The sequence below is a fragment of the Lonchura striata genome, chromosome 13 (genome assembly GCF_050655825.1).
Source record: "Lonchura striata isolate lonStrDom1 chromosome 13, ASM5065582v1, whole genome shotgun sequence".
NCBI classification, from domain to species: Eukaryota; Metazoa; Chordata; class Aves; order Passeriformes; family Estrildidae; genus Lonchura; species Lonchura striata.
Genome location: NC_140715.1, coordinates 14,424,152 through 14,444,008, shown reverse-complemented (window position 1 = coordinate 14,444,008; position 19,857 = coordinate 14,424,152). Strand labels below are relative to the sequence as shown.

The 19,857-nt window shown below is 47.8% G+C and overlaps 1 protein-coding gene across 1 annotated transcript in view; it reads left to right on the top strand.

Moving 5' to 3' along the window:
* FAT2 (FAT atypical cadherin 2) overlaps positions 1-19,857 on the top strand; it is a 59,571-nt gene that overhangs the window by 9,580 nt on the left and 30,134 nt on the right. Inside the window, exons 2-9 of the mRNA XM_085591419.1 lie at positions 2,185-5,470; positions 5,873-6,187; positions 12,556-12,617; positions 13,443-13,754; positions 14,412-14,622; positions 16,823-16,962; positions 18,650-18,925; positions 19,353-19,563. Of these exons, the coding sequence (XP_085447545.1) occupies positions 2,206-5,470; positions 5,873-6,187; positions 12,556-12,617; positions 13,443-13,754; positions 14,412-14,622; positions 16,823-16,962; positions 18,650-18,925; positions 19,353-19,563 (4,792 nt within the window). The 5' untranslated portion in view covers positions 2,185-2,205. The remainder of the gene's footprint in view (positions 1-2,184; positions 5,471-5,872; positions 6,188-12,555; positions 12,618-13,442; positions 13,755-14,411; positions 14,623-16,822; positions 16,963-18,649; positions 18,926-19,352; positions 19,564-19,857) is intronic.

The following is a 19,857-nucleotide window of genomic DNA, read 5'->3' as shown; positions in this document are numbered from 1 at the left end:
GTACATTCCAGGAGAGATTCAGATGAAAACTTGCATCTTGTTAAATGCCAGAAAACCCACTCCTTGCTCAAGGTTATCCTCCCATATAGAATTGCTGGTGCCCAGGAAGGCATGTGCTCTGGATCCAGCTTTTCTTGTGGTTGTGGAGTTCATAACGTCTCTGCTTTGTGGCTTCTCTGATGTCTTATGAGAGATGAGTTCACATTGCCGTTTGAGTACAATTCAATTAAAAAGTCAATTAGCCCAGATACAAAGCGATCGGATTCATTAAGTCTGCTGTTGGTGGAACAGCTCTGGTTTGGTTGCTGGTTTATTCTGCTGTCTTGCTGCACTCTGGGCTGTGTGGATTCCCCTGCTCCCAGCGCTCGCAGCCACGCGTGCGCAGCCTGCCAACGTCTCCTCGCCAGGTTCAGCAGTTGAAAGTGCTGGGAGGGAGTAGCTCTAGGCAAGTCCCTACATGCTGCACAGCTCTGAAGAGCTGTTAAGTAACAAGCAACAAGCAGAGCTTTTAAGAACATGGTTTCCTACATCTCAGAAGGAGCTACATGCCTTTCTGGGTCACCCATGCCTGCCCTCCAAGTTTTTCTTCAATTTGAGGTACATTTGGGACTATGCTGTGTTTCCTAGAAGTGAAATGATGGTATGAAAAAATGAGGCTGAATTTTGTCAAAACTGAATTGTGTTGATTTCTCTCTGACTTCTGGTAGCTTGACTTCAGCTTCAGACCATTTGTTTCAAAAAGGAATGACCACATAGAAGTTTTTGGATGGTTGGCTTCTCTTTACCAAGGAGAAAAGGATTTGAAGCAAATATGAAATTTACAGCGTTGTATTCATCAGTAATTAGATAACTCAGTGAGAGAATATGACACATACTGTTAGTTGGGATCTAACAATTGGTTCCTAACATTCAACTTGAGTTACAAATTGAACTAGTTCTGGTTCTTAAAGAGATGAGTCTTGAAAAAGTGTCTGGAAAAACAAGTCTTCCCTGTTTAAATTAGGAATGTGCCAAATGACTGGCAGGTACTTGATACATAATTTAAATTTAAAACAGGAAGAAACAGTTCTAGATAAAGATCTCCTGGGATATCTAGGGGAAATATATGCACCTATATTTAGCTTATCCCTGGTTTCAACCCCGAACTGCACACACAGCAGCATGCACTTAGCTTTTGAAAAGAACAGGCCTTGATCCTTTAACAAGCTCTGCAAAGCTCCCTAATAAAGTTGCATCCCTGTTAATCACATGTGTGCTCCCCAGTTCCTCCTTTGGTGCACCTTGTTCACAGAGATAAACCGTGGGGCCGCAGCTGCTGGGGAGCTGTTGGAGAAGGAGGCTGATGGCGGGTGGTCATGGACAGCAGATCCTCTGCAGGAATCCTGACCCTGGGGCTTTGCCATGGGAAGGCAGCAACCAGAGAGATTACTCAAGGGCTGAGGGTGACATGGGCAAAGTGTCTTGCTGGAAACCTGCTCCTTCAGTCAGCACGGAGGCGGCAGCAGGGTCAGCCCTGTGAATTAGAACTTGGAGGTAATTGGGGCAGAGCTTGACTAGAAAGTGAGAGAAGGCTGTTGGAAAGGCCACATAGTGAAGCTGCATGTTCAGAATGAGTTTTTACAACGTGGAACGTGTTCCCCATCATTGCTGGGGAAGGACAGCACATCCTGTTGCACAGGGAGAGAAAAGGGAAGACAGCCACAGAGAGGCACATAAATCAGTTTGCATTTTGACTTTTGAAGATACTTTTTGGAAACTTCAATGGAGAGAGAAGTTAAGATGGAGAAGGGAGGCTGGAGAAACAAAACAAGAGGGAGTTTGCATTGGGGATGGAGAGTGTAAATATGCTGTTTGAGAAGAAAGCAGAATGAAGGGAGGGCAAGATTGTTCACAGAGTAGCAAGTCAGCCTGATCAGAGCATCTTGCATGACTTAGCACATTTTGCCCTCTACAAAGGTAGAAACTGAAGCAGAGAAATAGAAGAAATCTGAGCCAGTGTAGGGATGTGGGAGGACAGATCCCTCACTGGAACAGAGGGAAGAAGAGTTGAGCTAATAATTGTATCAGTAAAGATCAGGGCAGACAGAGCAGGGAGGTGAGGTGAGGCTGAGCCCTTGCAGACTTTTCTCAGTAACACACTGACCTTAGTGAAAATTATCAATATTCTTTTTTTGATACCTGCAGGGCTCAAGGAGACACCGCACCATGGAAGTCTCCATCAGGAGTCACTTCCTGAGTGTTGCTGTTTTCCTGATGCATTGTGTGGTCCACAAGGCCAGCTGTGAGAAGGGCAACACTTCCCCTCTGCACTTCACCCACTTCTTCTACAATGCCACCATCTATGAGAATTCAGCCCCCAAGACCTACGTGGAGAGCTACGTCAAAATGGGTATTTACAAGAAAGTCCCTGAGTGGGACATCAGGTACAGAATAGCTTCTGGGGACAACAGTGGTCTGTTTAAAACAGAGGAGCACGTGATCGGGGATTTCTGCTTCTTGAGAATAAGAACCAGGAGCAGCAACACAGCACTTTTAAACCGTGAGGTCAAGGACAGTTACATGTTAATAATCAAGGCCACAGAGAGCACCCTTGCCTACGAAGCCTGGGCCAAAGTCTTGATCCATATTCTGGACAGAAATGATTTGAAACCTCTCTTTTCACCGCCCTCCTACAAAGTGTCCATCAGAGAAGACACTCCTCTGAAAACAGTGGTCAACACGCTCAGTGCCACTGATGCTGATGCGGGCCAGAACGCTGAGTTCTACTATGCCCTCAGCACCAAGTCCAACCTGTTCACTGTGCACCCCACCACGGGGGCAGTTATGGTCACAGGCAGGCTGAACAGCACCCATCGGGGCAGGCATAACCTGCAGGTTTTGGCTGTGGACAGAATGAGAAAGATCACAGAGGGGAATGGCTTTGGGAACTTGGCTAGTCTCACCATCCAAGTGGAGCCATCTGCCAGGAAACCCCCCTCTATCTCCTCAGTGAAGGTGACATCACCTGACTCAGACGAAGACTTTATCTATGCAACTCTCTCTGTAGAAAGTGGTGACTCAGAAGCAGGGGTTGATTCAGTTGAGTTTGTGGATGGAGATCCGGGAAGACATTTCAAAGCCATCAAATCATACTTTGGGAGCACTGAGTTCATGATTGTGTCAAACAAAGAGATAAACTGGTTACTTTACCCATTTGGTTTCAACCTCAGTGTGCAAGCCAAGGACAAGAGCAAGCCACCACTGTTCTCTCCTGTCAGAGTTGTCCACATACCTCCCTCCAAGTATGTTTCTGCCAGGTTTGAGAAAGAAGTGTACCGGGTCCAGCTCAGTGAATTTTCCCCAGCTGGAAGCCAAGTTGTTATGGTGAAGATCACACCAGTCGTCCCAAATCTTAAATACATTTTGAGACCTACTCCTGACAGCACAAGCTTTAAGATCAATCCTTACACTGGACTGATAACTACAGTCAGAGCAATGGACTTCCATGAGCAGTCTAGTTTTGAGCTTGAAGTTACAAGCAGTAACAGTCACACATCCACGACTGTTATCGTTGACATCATTGACTGCAACAATCACCCTCCAAGTTTTACTCAGTCTTCGTACCATGGGGCCTTTGATGAAAATGTTCCTCCTGGTACCAGTGTCTTAACAGTAAGGGCTACAGATGAAGATGAAGGAGACAACGGCTTTGTCACCTACAGCATAGCCAACCAGAAATCAGTTCCATTTGTCATTGACCCCTATTCTGGTGTCATTTCCACCTCCAAGTCGATGGACTACGAGCTGATGCAAAGATGGTACCACCTGCGAGTGTGGGCGTCAGACTGGGGCTCACCCTTCCGCCACGAGACTGAGGTGTATGTCTCCCTCACACTGAGCAATGTCAATGACAACGCTCCTGTGTTTGAGAAGGCGAGCTGCAGCGGCACCATCCCACGGGACTTTCCAGTTGGGAGCCCTGTGGCCACGGTCTCTGCAATCGACAGTGATGAGCTGCAGCATATCAAATACGAAATCAAGTCTGGCAACGAGTTACAGCATTTTGAACTGAATCCCATCTCTGGAGTAATATCCCTTAGAATATCTCTGCGAGATCGTCCTTCTGAACAGCCACTTTTCTACTCTTTGAAAATAACTGCAACAGATGGAGAGAACTATGCTTTGCCAACATCTGTAAACATCACTGTGGTCAGCCAAGGTCTCCCGGTCAAAATGCAGTGTGAGGAAACAGGAGTCTTGAAACAACTGACAGAAACCATCATACACTCCATCGAGTCTCAGTCTCAAGGCCATGGGCAGGATGATGAAACATCTCTGAACTTGCACCTTATAAACCATAACGCTCCTAAGTTTGATGACAGCTTTCCACGATCCATTGATATCATAGAGACTGTTCCCATCAACTCAACTATTGCTGACCTTTCAGCCACTGATCCTGACACTGGTTTTAATGGAAAATTGGTTTATGTGATCTCAGATGGAAATGATGACAGCTGCTTTACAATTGACCTGGAACTGGGTCTCCTTCAAATCCTTTCTCCTTTAGATCATGAACAAACCAGCTTCTACATTCTCAACATTACTGTGTACGACCTTGGCACACCACAAAAATCATCTTGGAAACTACTGGCTGTGAACGTGTTGGATACCAATGATAATACTCCTAAATTCACTCAAGCTGCCTATTGGGTGGCAATACCAGAACATGTAGCAGCAGGGACAACAATAGCTCAACTGAAAGCAGAAGATGCTGATACAGATGACAATGGGAGAGTAAAATACTCCCTCCTAACCCCCACGGACAAGTTTGCTGTTAACAGTGTCACTGGAGAAGTGACAGTTACAGGTGCTCTAGACAGAGAATTGTGGCCTTGCTATGTGTTGAAAATAGAAGCTAGGGACCAGCCCAAAACAGGCTTCCAGCTGTTCTCCGTTACAGACCTTGTTGTGACTTTGGAGGATGTAAACGACAACACCCCTCAGTGCCTCCCAGCCCTCAACAGTGTGAAGGTCCCCGAAGACTTGCCCGTGGGGACCATTCTCCTGTTTCTGGAAGCTTTTGACCCTGATGCTGGCTCTGGTGGGGAGGTGAGGTACAGCCTCATTAACAATGAGGAGATGATGTTTCATGTGGATAAGCTGACCGGGGCGCTCCGCTTGGAGAAGGAGCTGGACTATGAGAAGAGGGACTCTTACAATCTAACCGTGCAGGTCAGTGACGGTGGGAAGCCCTCCTCTCGCTCTTCCCTCTGCCACCTGGAAGTGAACGTCATTGATGTCAACGAGAACTTGAACCCACCACGCTTTGCCTCCTTTGTCTTCAAAGGCTGGGTGCAGGAGAACAGCCCTAAGGGCACCTCGGTGATGATGGTCACAGCCAAGGACATCGACAGGGGCAAAGATGGAGAGGTTCAGTATTTCCTCCGAGAAGGCACTGGCCTGTCTGTCTTCCACATCGAAAAGGACACAGGTAAGGACATCTTCATTTAGTAGTGCACCTTGAAGGCTTAAACTGCCTGCTGTGCTTGGCCTGGCTGTTTGCAATGTTCTATGCATTCAAGCCTTTCTTGATTGTGCAGGGATTTACTAATTTACCCCTGGATCTGGGTCGGAGCAAGCAGGGGGTTTTCTCCTTAAAATAACAGCAAATCAGTCCTCCCCCAAAATACCAAGGTCTTCTCTATCACTTGTGTACCAAAAATTAACCTCAGCAGAAACAAGCCCCTCACACAATCTCACAGCCACACAAGGTGGGTGTGAGAGTTGTGTGTGCAGCAAAGAGCAGAAGCAAACTTGAAACTGCTCTGTCATCAAGGACTAAGTGGTCTGAGTTCCTTAAATCCCTCACAAACATTCCCTGTCCTTTTCCTAGGCACCATACGGACCATAGGATCACTCGACCGAGAGGGAACATCTCACTACTGGCTGACTGTGCTGGCCCTTGACCTGGGAACAATTCCTCTGTCTTCTGTGACTGAAATTTATATTGAAGTCACTGATACCAACGACAACCCACCTCAGATGTCCAGACCTGTCTTCTACGCCTCTGTGATGGAGAATTCCCCACCAAACACATCAGTCCTTCAGCTTGATGCCTTCGATCCAGACTCCAGCTCAGAGGGAAAACTGACTTTTCACATCCTAACTGGGAATCCTCAAGGACTCTTCACCATTAACCTCAGTACAGGTAAGATTGACCCAGCTCAGCATCTGTTTTTGAAGCTTTCCAAGAGCCCAGAGGATGTAACATATTCAATATAAACAGTCCACACAGCTGCCTTTGTCACACTTTTATGCTGCAGCAAAGGTCCCAGTCTCCAAATACACTCTGCAGGGAGTCTAAGGATTGAAACCCTCAACCTGAGGGCTGTGATTTGCATCCACATGGCTCATAGAATGACACAAATGTGCTGCTTTCAAAGCCCTAAACAGTTGCTTTTAATCTTCCCCCTTATAAAAAACTGTTGCACAGCCTGAGCCCGGGAACCCCCTTCTGGAGGTGACTCTTCCTGACACAGACCCAGGCAGGATTAACAAAAACGAATTCCTCTGCACTTAAAGGCTCCACCCATTCTCCAGCACTATTAATGTAGTAAGTGTAGTAAGCCTCTTCTGCCATCTTCCTAGACTATATCTTTCATCTGAGGATTATTTACCAGATCTTGCAGAGCCATCAAAAACCCGCCAGTGTTTTGTGTAAACAGCTTCCTCAAACTATCCCAGCAGAGCTGACATTGGGCCAGTCTGGCAGGGAAAGCTGTGCCGAGCCCTTCATGCCATCAGCTCCTGGGAGAAGAGGGAAGGGAGGGCACAGAGCCTGAGTATGGGAGAGGATTAATTGCACAGCTTTGATCTCCTGGAGATGATAAAAGCAGTTCAGCTACTGCAGTGGGATGGAAGCTTGCTCTCAGATGAGGAGCTGGATGTATTGGAAAAGGCTGGAGCTGTTCTCAGCTGGGTGTTACCAGTGGTGTAGTGGCTCTCTGGCAGTGCTCTACAGCTGGCTAGGAGGTGAATGGAAGAAAGAAATTCTTATTATGAAATATTAAAATCTTTTTGTCACAAGAACCTCACAGGATGTATTTACATGGCACTGTATAAATGCACCTGGAGATGTCAGCTAACTGTGACCACTGCTGCCCACAGCTGTAGCTGTCTGTGCTGCCAGAAGCTTTTTAGCCTGGTCAGGACATTGCTCTGCATTCAACTTTCCCAAATAATCCAAACAGCCACACAACCCAGCTGCAGGACAGCTTGCACCATGCAGGGTTCTCCAGAAATGTTCCTCCAGAAGCCCTTTTGCATAAAACCACTGCCTTTTTGATGGGATGTGGAGCAGGATGGCTGTCAGGACATCAAGCTGGCTCCCCTCTTCAGCTGAGCAGCCATGCACCCTGCAGGAAATTCAGCCTTTATGCTGCAGGCAAAGCTTTCAGCCCCATTTGAGTGCAAAGTCACAATCCAAGGCTGTCATGTTCCGTAGCAAAATGAGTGACTCTGGCAAAATCCAAATATTTGCTAATGAGACACCTGACCTCTGAGCCAACCCATTAATTGCCATCTTTGACAAAAAAAGGCTCTTAGTTATGAGTCATCTCCATCTCTCCCTATTCTCAGATGATTTGCATGAGAAGAGTGATAAGTTTGTCAGGTCTGGAAGAAACCCATGGGCTGATCTTATCTCTTGGACAGTTGCTGGAGGTCTCTTCTTTAAATCCTCAGCTTGGAGGTTGTTTAAGGCTCTGCTGCCAAGCCTGATGAGGATTCAGTTATCCATTATTTTACTTGCATGTCACCCAAAATAATCTATAATTACCTGTGAACATTGGTATAAACTGAGCAGTTATGCCCTCATGTTTACAGTATCTGAAGAGAAGTGATTTGCTGCTGCTGCCAGAAGGAATATCACAGCTTGTTCAGAGCCCTAGGCAGCCTTTTGGAAAACCAGTAGTATTTTCATTTTGCAGGCTAGTTGCTCCATTAAGTAGAATAAAACAATAATCTTTGGTCTCAGCTTGGTAGTGCAGCACTGGAAGATGAGCTGCTATCATCCCCTTTAGTGCAGAATTGTATTAAAAAAAAAAAGGGTTATCCAACTGCAGGGCAGAAGACTGTGGTCAAGACATCTCCTTTTCACCTATTCCACATGCTCACTGTCATCAAAGGACAGACAAATAAGTCACACTGGCACTGAAATAAGCCAGGACACAAGAGGACCAGAGATCAGTCTGGGTCTCTCCTAGGTAGGACGTTTCTGGTAGTGGCAAAGGGGGAGGAGGGGGAGGAGGAGGAAGCTCATTCTCATCTCGTGTCTTAACAGGAATTAAGGTCCTGATGTGCTGCTATAACAGGTGTATCTACACACAGAAAAACCCTGCAAAATAGCCCTGGATAATCATTTAGGGCAGAGTGACACACTATTGCAAGTAACCTAATTTGGTTCCCAGTTGTGTGTTTGATTCAGTACTTTGACATGGGGTGGATTGGCCAGTGGAGACATAACCAGCAAGGCCCCTTGACTTCTCCTGAGGCCTTGCAGGGGAACCAGGAACAGCCATGGTAACTGTCCTGGGTCTCTCCAGCATTCCCAAACCCCACAGAAATGCTCTAAGATCTTCAAGCTCTCAGTTCTCTAAAGAGGGTGGAGAAAAAGGGGGAAAATACATGAAAGGCTAATGAGAAGAGGGAACAAAACTGTGCACCAAGATGAAAGCTCTGTGCCATCGGCCATGGAATCTCTCCAGCCCAGCCTGGCAGCTGGTGTGGAGCAGGGTTTGTGGGAGACGGGGATAGATGGCTACACAGAGAGATGGGCAGATAGCAGGATTTGGGGTATTCTTCTGCTGGAAAAGTTTTCAGCTTGTTTTGCTCAGGACCAGGACGGGGAGGAACTGGGAGGCTGTAGCAGGAAGAGTCAGGGTGAAGCCATTCATCCTGCTGAAAGGCTGTTTGGAGAATCCTTTTGCTTTGGATTATTTGTCTCCAGCTTTTATCTAGTGCTTGTTCTTCTGGTATTTCTTCTGCTGTGACAGTGTCCATTGGCTTCCTCAGGATGCCTGTGGTTCCCTGCAAGGAAGGATTTCCCTACAAGGAAGGACATCCTGCTCTTTAGGCCCGAGGGATGGTTGCATGGCTGATCCCCAAAATCAACATAACACACAGCTGAGCATGGATTAGTGCACAGTGGGGTCAGAACAAGAGATGGGGTGGTAGGAGGAGAAGGAAAAAAAGGTTAAATGGAAGCAGGAGTGAGACAGGAGAAAGACGGTTTTAGGAGGACAACCTCTTCCCTTCTCAAGCTCTTGTGAAAGCCTCACTGCCTGCAAACCTGATTCTGGCTATTTTAACTATCTTAGATTTCCCCCCCTGCAGCAAAGGCAGGGGGCCAGCAACCTCCACCCCAGCCCTGTTCTTGCCAGCAGGAGTTATTATTATTTTTTGTTCCCTGACAACAATGCCCTGGTAATTTTGCTGCTCTTGTTCCAACATGACCAGCCTTCCTCTCTGCCCTTTGCAGCAGCAGGCAGGAGAGAGGCAGACAATCCTTTCTCATTGCTGTGTGTGGACAGGCTGCTGGAGCACAGTCTATGCCTGCCTGCATGCAGGCAACAGAAAGCATTGTTCCTGGACCTTCACCTGGATGCAGAGCCTGGCTAATTGGCCAGGTGCAATTAAGACCTTTGACAGTGTTGTTCAGTCTCTGTAGGATTCAGCAAAAACCATCAGGGCTTCATGCAAGAACACAAATAAAGGACACCCACTCAACTCCATCTCACGTCCCATGGGACAGGCTGGATGGGGTTTTCCAGCAGGGCAGGGTACGGATAACTCACACACTTGCACATTGCACACACAAAACACTCATTAAAGCTAAGCCTGCACTTCCCAGGCCTTGTAGGGGACAGCAGAAAGAACCGAGGAACTGTGTCCCCAGGCCAAAAAAGCTGATGGCAGTTCCCCTTTAATAACAGCTTCCACTTCCATTTTAGCCCTCTGGCCTCACAGGGTGTATAACCAAGCAGCAAGAAATGAAAATGTGCATTAATTCCAGCCAGCTTCTCTCAGGAGCCGTGTGCAGTGTCCATCTCCCCAGCTCCGCGTGCTCCGTGGCTGTGTGAACGCTGCTGTCAGTGTGTGCATCTCAGCACCGCCCAGCACCACGGCTCCAAACGGGAATTAGGGTGATTAACCCTAATTAATTAACCACAAGGCCTTTCAGATCCCAGGGCAGAGTGGTAACTGGCTCCACAGGGGGGAACCAGGAGCCGAGGTTGGGCACAGAGTAAGGGACAGAGTTTGCCTGGGGTCAGGAGGAGAAGCCAACCCTTTGCCTTGTGCTCGGCAGATGTGAAGATAAACCAAAAAAATTCCATCTGGTGAGAGTCCCAGCTGGGATACAGCACAGGTTATGTGACAGAGAGCAGTCAGCTCTTACTCCCCAGGAGATACAGGAGAATCCTTGGTGGTACAGACATTCAAGAGTGTCATTAAATTCCAGTTCATCTGCCTTCACTACAGTGCTCCTGCACTAGAAAGCTGAGCTATGATCCTGCTTTCTTTCCTTTTTTTCATTGAGTCATGGAAGAATTTCAGGGTGTGGTCAAGCAAATCCAGATAGCTACTTCAGAGTGGTTACGTTCCCTTCCCTCAGTTGGCATACAGTAATTCAGTACAAACAAGGTATTAGTCTGCTACAGATGGATTTTGTAATCTGATAAACCAGAAACATCCCCAGAGTGCACATGGGCATCTGTTTTCAATATCTGTGTGCCCTGTGGGCTTTTTAAGCCAAAATTATGAAGGATTCTCTGAAGTAGCTGGAATTCTGGGCTCAGTAGCCAACTTATTGGTACTGAGGACAGGAACATCAGAGAGCTCAGTGAGCTGCTGCTACAGTTCCTTCTCCAGGCCCCCATTAGGAGAGCATTTCCATGAGTTCTGCTGCTAATGGAGACATACAGCCTCTCACTAACCTGGGAAAGATTTAAAAATTCCTCAGCCACTGGGCTCACTGCTGAGTCCTCTTCACCTGCTTGGATGTTAAGAGGATGACTAGGGAGAGAAAAAACCTCACTATGACAGACATGCAAAAAGACTATTTCAAGCCATCCTGTCATAACACATTAAGGAGTGTTGATTTATGATTGTAAAGGCATCAAATAAATGTTTAGTACCATGGCTGCCAAATGTGAATAACCTCAGAGAACAAGTGGAAACAGTGAGCAAGAGTCTGTCACGTTCCAAGCAGCTGGTCCTTGCTCCCTCCTTCAGCTGCCTCGTGTTTCCTGCAGTCATCTGAAATTTTTTCCTGCATGTCATGCTCAGACAGACACACACAAAAAGTATGGTACAACAGAAGACAATACTATTAATTACAGCTGTCTGGTTTTGCACCAGAAATGAGAGTTGAGATGGGTTCATGCAGCTGGGATGTACAAGTCTTTTAGGGTGCACAAATGCACCTGCTCACACCACTGCACGTGCACGTGGCATCACAGGGTAGCATGAACCTGTGTCACTGCTTGCTGTGCTCAGGAAAATTCACCCTGCCTTTCTTTGGTGTGAAGACAGAACTTCTCTTCACAGGGAAGAGAGAGACCTTAGCAACTGGGGGTGGACAAAAACACCCACGTGTGTCAGCCTTGATGACTTTCAGGAGGTCAAATATTACATATATGATTTCCATTGTTTGTAAAGCAGTTGTAAAATAATCTGCAGCTGCTTTTCCCCAGAAGTGAAGAGTCAAGGCACTCAGCAAGGACTATTATGAAACCAGACATGGAAACAGAAGCCTCAACTCCATCCTTTCCACACTTGCATCTACTCAGCTTTGTCATTGATAGGCCAGAAAGGGGAATTATGATGATTTTGTTTCAACTCTAGTTTACTATAGCCACAATTCTTCACTCCTGCATTCAACCCTGTTCCCTGTGGTTAAACTACTGTGTATTTTTCAGAAATTCCTCAAATCTTGCAATTGTTGGAGGACTCACCCTTAAATAATATACCAACATTATTTTTGACTGTGTACCTTATTTTTAGCCTGAATGCATTTGTTCAGGCAGTTGAGTACAGGGTATTTCCCAAGACAGAAGACAAACTTTTGTCAAAACACTGTAAATTACAAAGAGCACAGTTCAGCAGAGGGAAAACAGGAGTAGAGACTTGTTGGGAGACTTGTTAAGAGGCCAGACTTCTGCCAGCACATGCAGAATGTTTCTTACTTAGAGGCATAAGAAAAGTTTTGTTTTCATGGTCCTGCAGCTTTTCTCACCTAATGCCTTGCCAGCCCTCAACTGATGCAGGCATCTGGTAGGTGTTCCCCCTCCTCCGTGGTGTCTGTGATCAGAGAGCAGCAGCAACACCTCCACAGAGGGGTTCACGCTGGGAGAGGGTGGGTTACCCTCTGGGGGTATCTGTCTTTCTCCTCTGATCACAAAGGGAACCTGAAACAGGACAGGTGGGCAGGCTGCTCTTGGGTATTCAGGGATCTGATCAGCCCTGGCTTTTCTTGCATGCTGAGTCTTGGAGCTCAAAGGGTTTTTTTCTTGGCAGGTCTGATTTCCACGACTTCACGGCAGCTGGATCGAGAATACAAGGCTGAACATATCCTAGAGGTGGGTAATGATGATTGTAATTAGCTTTATTTACCTACAAGTGTATTAAGTCCTCAAAGGGCTTTCCTTGCAAGTTGGAGCACAGAGAAAGAATCTCATCCCATCAGCTCCCAACTGCTGGGAAACTTAATTAAATGGTGTGTGTTAACCCAAGAGACAGCTGCAGCAGTACTGCAGGGTTTATTATTTTCTTGCTGAGGACTGGAGTAAAAGTTCTGTTCTGGAAGCTGTGGGAATGCAGGAAGAGGACTGGAACTGTCCTCTAGCAGGATAGTTTATACATTATGGGGAAAAGGACAAGCCAGAGAAGTCCACTCTTGTTTATCTCATGGTATCAGATATTGCTGTGTAGCTTCACTCACCATCCTCAGCTGCTCACAGCTATGAGTATTCCCATCAGAGGGATCTGGAGGTTTTTGAGTCTATCAAAGTCTGTCATTTCTCTCTGCAGTGCAACATGCTGGGAGCGTGCACAGGCAGGGCAGGGTGAGGATGGCTGGTACCTCGCCAAGCCATTGCAGTGCAGATGTTTTCAGATGTGTGGTCTCTAATGACCAGCCTGACCCACTGCCCAGAGCAGCTGCAGGCAGGAGCCCTGCAAACTCATCTCCCTGTGCATGGACAGGCCCTGCACACTGCCAGCAACAGCCACCAGGCTTTGCCCTGCAGAGAGGAGCAGTGCCTTTGAAAATGTTGGGGTACAAATGCAGACCCACACAAACACCCCCTAGCTGAGTCCTTGCCCACCAGGGTGGAAGCTGGCTGGCCACACTCTAGGTCACACACCTCAGAGCATTGTCACCTACTCCCTGTGCTTGCTGACAGGTGGCTGTCTCTGACAACGGAGAGCCAGCCCTGAAGTCCAGCAGCAGAGTCGTGATCCAAGTCCTGGATGCCAACGACAGCCCTCCCAGCTTCCCCCACAAGCTGTTCATGGTGCAGCTCCCCGAGAGAGAGGCCTCGGAGACGCCGCTGCCGGTCTACAGGCTGATCGCTTCCGACCGAGACCAGGGCCAGAACAGCCAGATCACCTACACCATCGAGGAGGAGGAGGAGGGCATCTTCACCATCAACCCCACAACTGGCACAGTCTTCTCCAGGAAAGCTTTTCCTGCCTCTGAGTACAACATACTCACGGTGAGAGGAGAGGGAAGCACAAAGAGCTGATGGGAAGAGACAGGCGGAAAGGGAAAGAGAGAAAAGGGTTCAGAAACAGAAGAGATAAAATGAAAGAGATGGAGAAAATGCAGCAGTGGAGAGGAGAAGAGCCTTATTCAAATAAGGCAAATGTGTTAAGAGGGAGAGAAAGTGGGAGAGAATGGTAGGAAATGCAGAAGGTAGGAAAATACTAAAAATGGACAATAAATTTAAAATTAGCTGTCCAACCTACCTTCAGAGAGGAATACAGTGATCCATGATCCCATATGGATGTGGACCCAAACCTGAACAGTCTTTGGGTCCTATCACACTTCTGTGTGGCATTCTGATCAGGCCATGGAGCTTGGACTTGGGTTCAAAGCCTTCCCACAAGCTGTGGATCCTTGCAGCAAGGCTTGTGATACAGGTCTCTGCTACAGATAGAGCTTGGCAGATTTACTTGACAGTAAAGAGGAATTTTGGGTTGCATGGCTCTGCCTTGGAAGCAGCCAGAGCATGGGCCACTGGCTCAGGATCTGTTTCGTGGGATTTTGGGCACAGAGGGAGCTGAAACTCTTGGAGAGTGGGGAAGATTTCCATGGAGCTCCCATGAGCTAGCTCAGCTTTTTCCCTGAGTGCACGTGCCTTCCTCTGCAGGTCAAGGCCACGGACGGTGGCAGCCCCCCGCTCTCCTCCCACGTGAGGCTTCACATCAGCTGGGTCGCCCAGCCCGGCCCTTCCTCAGAGCCGCTGGCCTTTGATGAACCCCACTTCAACTTCGCCGTGATGGAAACGGATCCTGTGAACCACATGGTTGGGGTGATCAGCATCGAGATGGGCCCCAGCCAAGTGTGGTTTAACATCACAGGTGAGACACAGAAATCAGAGCTGGGCAGCAGTGTCCATGAATGTTTGCTCTGGCTCCCTTGGCTTTCAGCACTCACATGCCTGAGCTAATGAATTGTTTGCTTTAGCTATAGGTGAGCTACAGGGAGAGCTTTCTCACAGGCACGAGGAGCTTTAAACAGCCATTAGACAAAGCTGCCCATCCAAGGCCTCTGGTGCCAAGTGCAATTACCCAACACACTTTTTTAATGACAGTCTGGAACTTGCCTGTGTTTGAGGTGTTCTCGATGTCACATGAAAGGCAGGGCATGCCAGTGCCAGCTCCTTCTGGGAGTCAAGTGACACTGTTGGTTTTGTTAAAACTGCCTGCAAGGATCCAGGTGTGTGGCTGAGTGTTACAGATACCCCCCGTGTCTCCCTCCATGCTGAGTCTTGAGCAGGGAGCTGAGAAGGAAGCATTCCTCAAAGACCTGGTCTGCCCTGACTTGTGGGGCTCTCCCTTCCTCCTCACCACATCCCAGGGGTGATTTAGACATGGAATGTGGAACTCTAGAGCCTCCTTTAAGATACAGGACTCAGAGGGGATGTGGGCTGTCACCCCAGGGGACTCTCCAGGCAGCATGTACAGAACTTGTCCTACCAACAAGGGCCAATTGTGCTCATGTAATTTGATGTTTTGAAGTGGTGACCCAATCTACGTTGCACAGCCTTTCCCTGGTACTGCCTGCAGGGCCTGCCCTTGTCAGGCAAAGCCTTAATTGGACAAGTGAATAGTTTTTCCCCTTACTGTTTTAGGGCAAGGATAATGGTGTATAAATACAATTAACCAACAAGAGATACAACACTACAAGGAGCAAGACAATATCAGTGCAAAGTTTATCAGCATTAGTAGTGTCTGCTTGGGTCTGCACAATTAATGGTATATTCCTCTGAATGTTATCCCATCATTTCCTTGCTGAGTGCTGGAGCACTGCTTGACCTCATCTTTCCCAGTTCCTAGAGTTCCAAGTGATGCTGAAGGCTGTCTTGGTTTCTATCCTGGTGGAAAAGGACAGAATTTAATTTTCCCTGCAAGGGAAGGAAAACATAATGGTAGCTGGCAAGCAGCGGGTGATGCAGAGATCCAGGAGCCTTCAGCACCTCACTCGAAGTTTCACCTTTCCCAGACCACAATCACTCTGCCACTGGGTCTGATGGAGTCTGCAAAAACTCTGGCAAAACAACATTGTTCTTCATCTCTTTCCTTTTCTGGGCTTCTTCTTTCCATTTGGCATTGTGCATATGGAGCTCTTCTCTCTTTCCTCAGGAAGGGTATCCATGGGTGTCTCTCCCTCTGTCTCTGCTTCTTTCTGTCTCCTTCCCAGCAGGAGAGCAGTGGTCCAGATGGCTGGTGAGCACTGCATTCCTCCAGCAAGGGAAGATTTGTCATTTTACAACCAGCAAAGATTTTACCAGCTGGTAATAGAATAAAGTGGAATCCAGAGCATCCAGTAGCCAGGAAGGAAGAAATTGAGAGCTGAAATAAATTACAGGGAACTGTTTCAGCTTCTCCATATCTCAGAGCAGCTTTGCAGGGTTTAATATGCAAGAGAGGCCCAACTGGCCCCAGCAAGCGAGGCATGAGAAAGGAGCTGCCATGCCAGGGCTGAGCAACAGTAGGGTGAGGGACAGCCTTCTGCTGCTGAGCTGCTCAGGCCTGCTGTTCCTGGCAATTCTCAGCCATCTGGGTTGGAGGCAACAGGCTCTGCTCACCCTGGAAGCACCGTCTGCCTCCCCAACTGTTGGAGTGTTGGGAATTCAGGTAGCTCACAGGCTTCCAGCCATGGTGGCGAGGACCAGTGCTGATATGCCCACAGTGTGACCTTGAATCAGAAGCCAGCAAGAGCCATGTTCTACCCAGCAGGTCCCTGGTCCATGCTAAGCAGGTGATGGTGCATGGCTGGAAACCTTGTGCAAATAATCAATGCTCAAATGGGTTTGTTCCCAATCTATCCAGGACACCACATGCATAAGTGCATCTTTTCCCCTTCTCTCCTCCTCCTCCTGTCGCCATCTGTGCCTATCCCTTTGTCCAGCTTTGCTTTGTCCTCCCAATCTCCTGTGCGCATCACATGTTGTTTTGAGTTTTCAGATTTGGGAGAAACCTTACCTGTGGCACTATCCCTAGTGCAGCTGACTGTAACTGCCCTCCTGTTTCCCTTTTCTGTCTTCCCATGTCCCAGGTGGTGATGATGACATGGATTTTGACATTGAAAAGAGTACAGGCAGTATGGTCATTGCAAGACCCCTGGATGCAAGGAAGAAGTCAAGCTATAACCTCACAGTAGAAGTCACTGATGGGTCCAGTACAATCAAAACCCAGGTAATGGTTTATTTCTTTAGTGGAGACCCTGTTGAAAGGGAGCATATGCCAGAGAGAACCTTTCCTCTGAGTCTGCTGAGCTCTGGATCAGGTGCCAGGCACAGGAATCTCCTTACACTGTGATTCTCCACTACACAGTGACAGTGTAATGGAGGATCCTCCAGTACACAGATTATACCAAGGTAAGATTGTTTTTATGTTGTTGGAAACACAGCTGGTCTAGAAAAGCTTGGGTGTTTCCTGTTGATGCCAGGCAGCACACAAGGACACACCTATACCACCAGCCAAGCTGGGGTGGCATTCACACACTCAGACCTCAACTTGGTCTCAGCTACTCAGGCTGAGTTACAGCACATCTGGGACAACATCTTAAGGAAAATGTGTACATGGTTAAGTCAGGCTGGGGTCCGTGTTCTCATGTCAAGGGGTGTTCCTGAGATATGCTAGCCCAGGTACAGCCAGCACAAATCCATCTGCAAGAGGTGAGGTCAGGCCCAGGGAGTGAGTGGGGCAACTGCAGAGATGCTGTGTGCTCTGAGTTGCCACATACAAAGTAAGTGCTGGTGAAAGGAGGCACTTCACTCTCAGGCATGTCCCTGAGCCCCAGCTAAAGTGGTGAGATTTTGCCCATCTTTACCTACGCCAAGGAGCGGTGTTCAAGGCATGATCTTTCACTAGTCATTCTCTCCACACATAAGAAGCAGCCAAAAATCCAGCTCTCAATGCACAGGAAGACCTAGGATGTGAGTCACCTGTCAGTAATGCTTATCATGGGAAATTCACTGTGGGGGATGATGAGTGAGGAACTCCACCATTCCTGTGAAACGTGATGCTAATGGATGGCCACATGTCTCAACTATCTTCAAGTTACAAACAAACAAACAAAGCCCCACCTTGCCTAGTGTGCATTCCCTGCCACCTTGCATCTCATCCCTACATTTATTTTGGCACTCAAGGCCGCTAGCAGATGTCAAGAAACCTGCTCATGTAAAATCCCCATTACATGCTCAGGTTTGCTAAAGGAAGCAAATTATTACACTTGGTCGAGGCTTCCTAAGATGCAGGAGAAACATCAGTAGGAGGGTCAGGACAGACAGGGTAGGAGACCACACGGGACAAAGCAGTGATTTCCCCAGCAGGATTCAGGATTCCCGGCATGTGCTGTTAAATGCAGAGAGTAAAACATGGCTAAAAAGGGTAGAACAGAAATTTTGCTTCTCCACACACTTGCTGCTCTTGAGATAGGCCAGCCCCTCCCTTCTTTTATCAAACATGTCCTTCTGTCAGCTTTCTGTTGAGTAAATAATGGGGGTTGCTGTGTAGGCACCAGCCAGCAGCAAAGCTGGCATGACAGCGGGGCTGCTGCTGCTTTCCATGGCAGGCTGTGACTGTTCCCCCATGTGCCAAGTGCAGGCACGTTCACTCTGAATGCCTTGCCAGACTGGAGAGATTTTGAAAAAGGAGAGGAAACAAACTGAAAAACACAAAAGAGGAAGGCACAGCAGGTGTTCCTTGGGATGAAGGGCAAAAGGGCTCCCGATCATCACAGATGGCAAAGCTCCAGGAGTTGGAAAACTGTGATAGTTATGGCACTCAGAGTGTGTCAACGCCCAAGAAGGATTGATAGCTGAGATTTTACGTGGCTGCATGTCCAGTTTCTGCCCTCACTGTGCCATCTCCCCCGCAGGCATTTATCCATGTGATTGACATCAACCAGCACCGTCCCCAGTTTCTTCAGAGCCATTATGAAGTGAGGGTTCCTGAAGATACCCCCTCAGGGAGAGAAATCCTTCAAGTCAGCGCAACAGACAAGGACAAAGGAAAGGGGCTCATCTACACCATCCATGGCAGTGTGGACCCCAAAAGCACAAGACTTTTCCAGTTGGATCCAGGCAACGGAGTCCTCACAACAGCAGAAGGCTTCAGTTCCCAGCCCATGCCTCAGCACACCCTCACAGTGATGGTGAGTCCTAACCAAGCCCTGCTGAGTACACCGGTTTGGCCAGGATATATGGGTCACTGGAGAAATTAGAAGTGGTTCTAGTCTTTGAGGGAGGATTTGTCTGGAACAATAGTGAAGAGGAAAGCCGGGTGTTTACCTTTACTATGTGGCTAAATGTAGTTAACACCCTGCATTCCTCTAACCACCTTCTTTGGAGGACCACTGGATTCTAAAGAAAGAAAACACAGTGTGTAATAGTTAATGTTTGGTTTCAAATTCAAGGCTGAGCTTTGGTGCTGAAACTTCCAGGCTCATTCCCAGCCAGGGGATTGGTACCATTGCAGAACACCCATTGCTGTAAGAGTGCTGATGAGTTACTTGGAAGATGGTGCAGGCAGGACTGGCTTGTCCCTGGGTGTGACTGTTCTGCTCTCTCTCTGCCATTCAGGTACGAGACCAGGAGGTCCCCATCAAGCGGAACTTTGTCCGAGTCATCATCCACGTGGACAGCTGCAACCTTCACCCTCCCCAGTTCAGCAGCATCCATTACGAAGCAGAAGTGCTGGACTCAGCAGTGGTGGGCACAGAGGTCATACAAGTCAGAGCCCTTGATCAGGACCAGGGAGCTAATGCTGAAATCCACTACTCCCTTCAGGCAGGTGAGAGCTGTGCAACAAGGCATTTTAGGTTGTGATCATACCTGCATTACCATGCTCTGACTGGTAACCACTTGACCACCTTTCCCTAGCTGTTTCAAAGAACATCAGATGCTGCACAGTTCTAAAATGTGATTTTCTTCCTGCCCATAAAAAATCCAGAGTGAGCAGATAATGTCTATATTATGGAATACTAGCATCTTTTCTTAAGAAGACAGCTTAAAGTTGAGTCACTGATTAAAGAAAAATAGTGAGTGGATGAGTTAGAACAGCCTAAAATCTGCTCCTCTTTGTCCG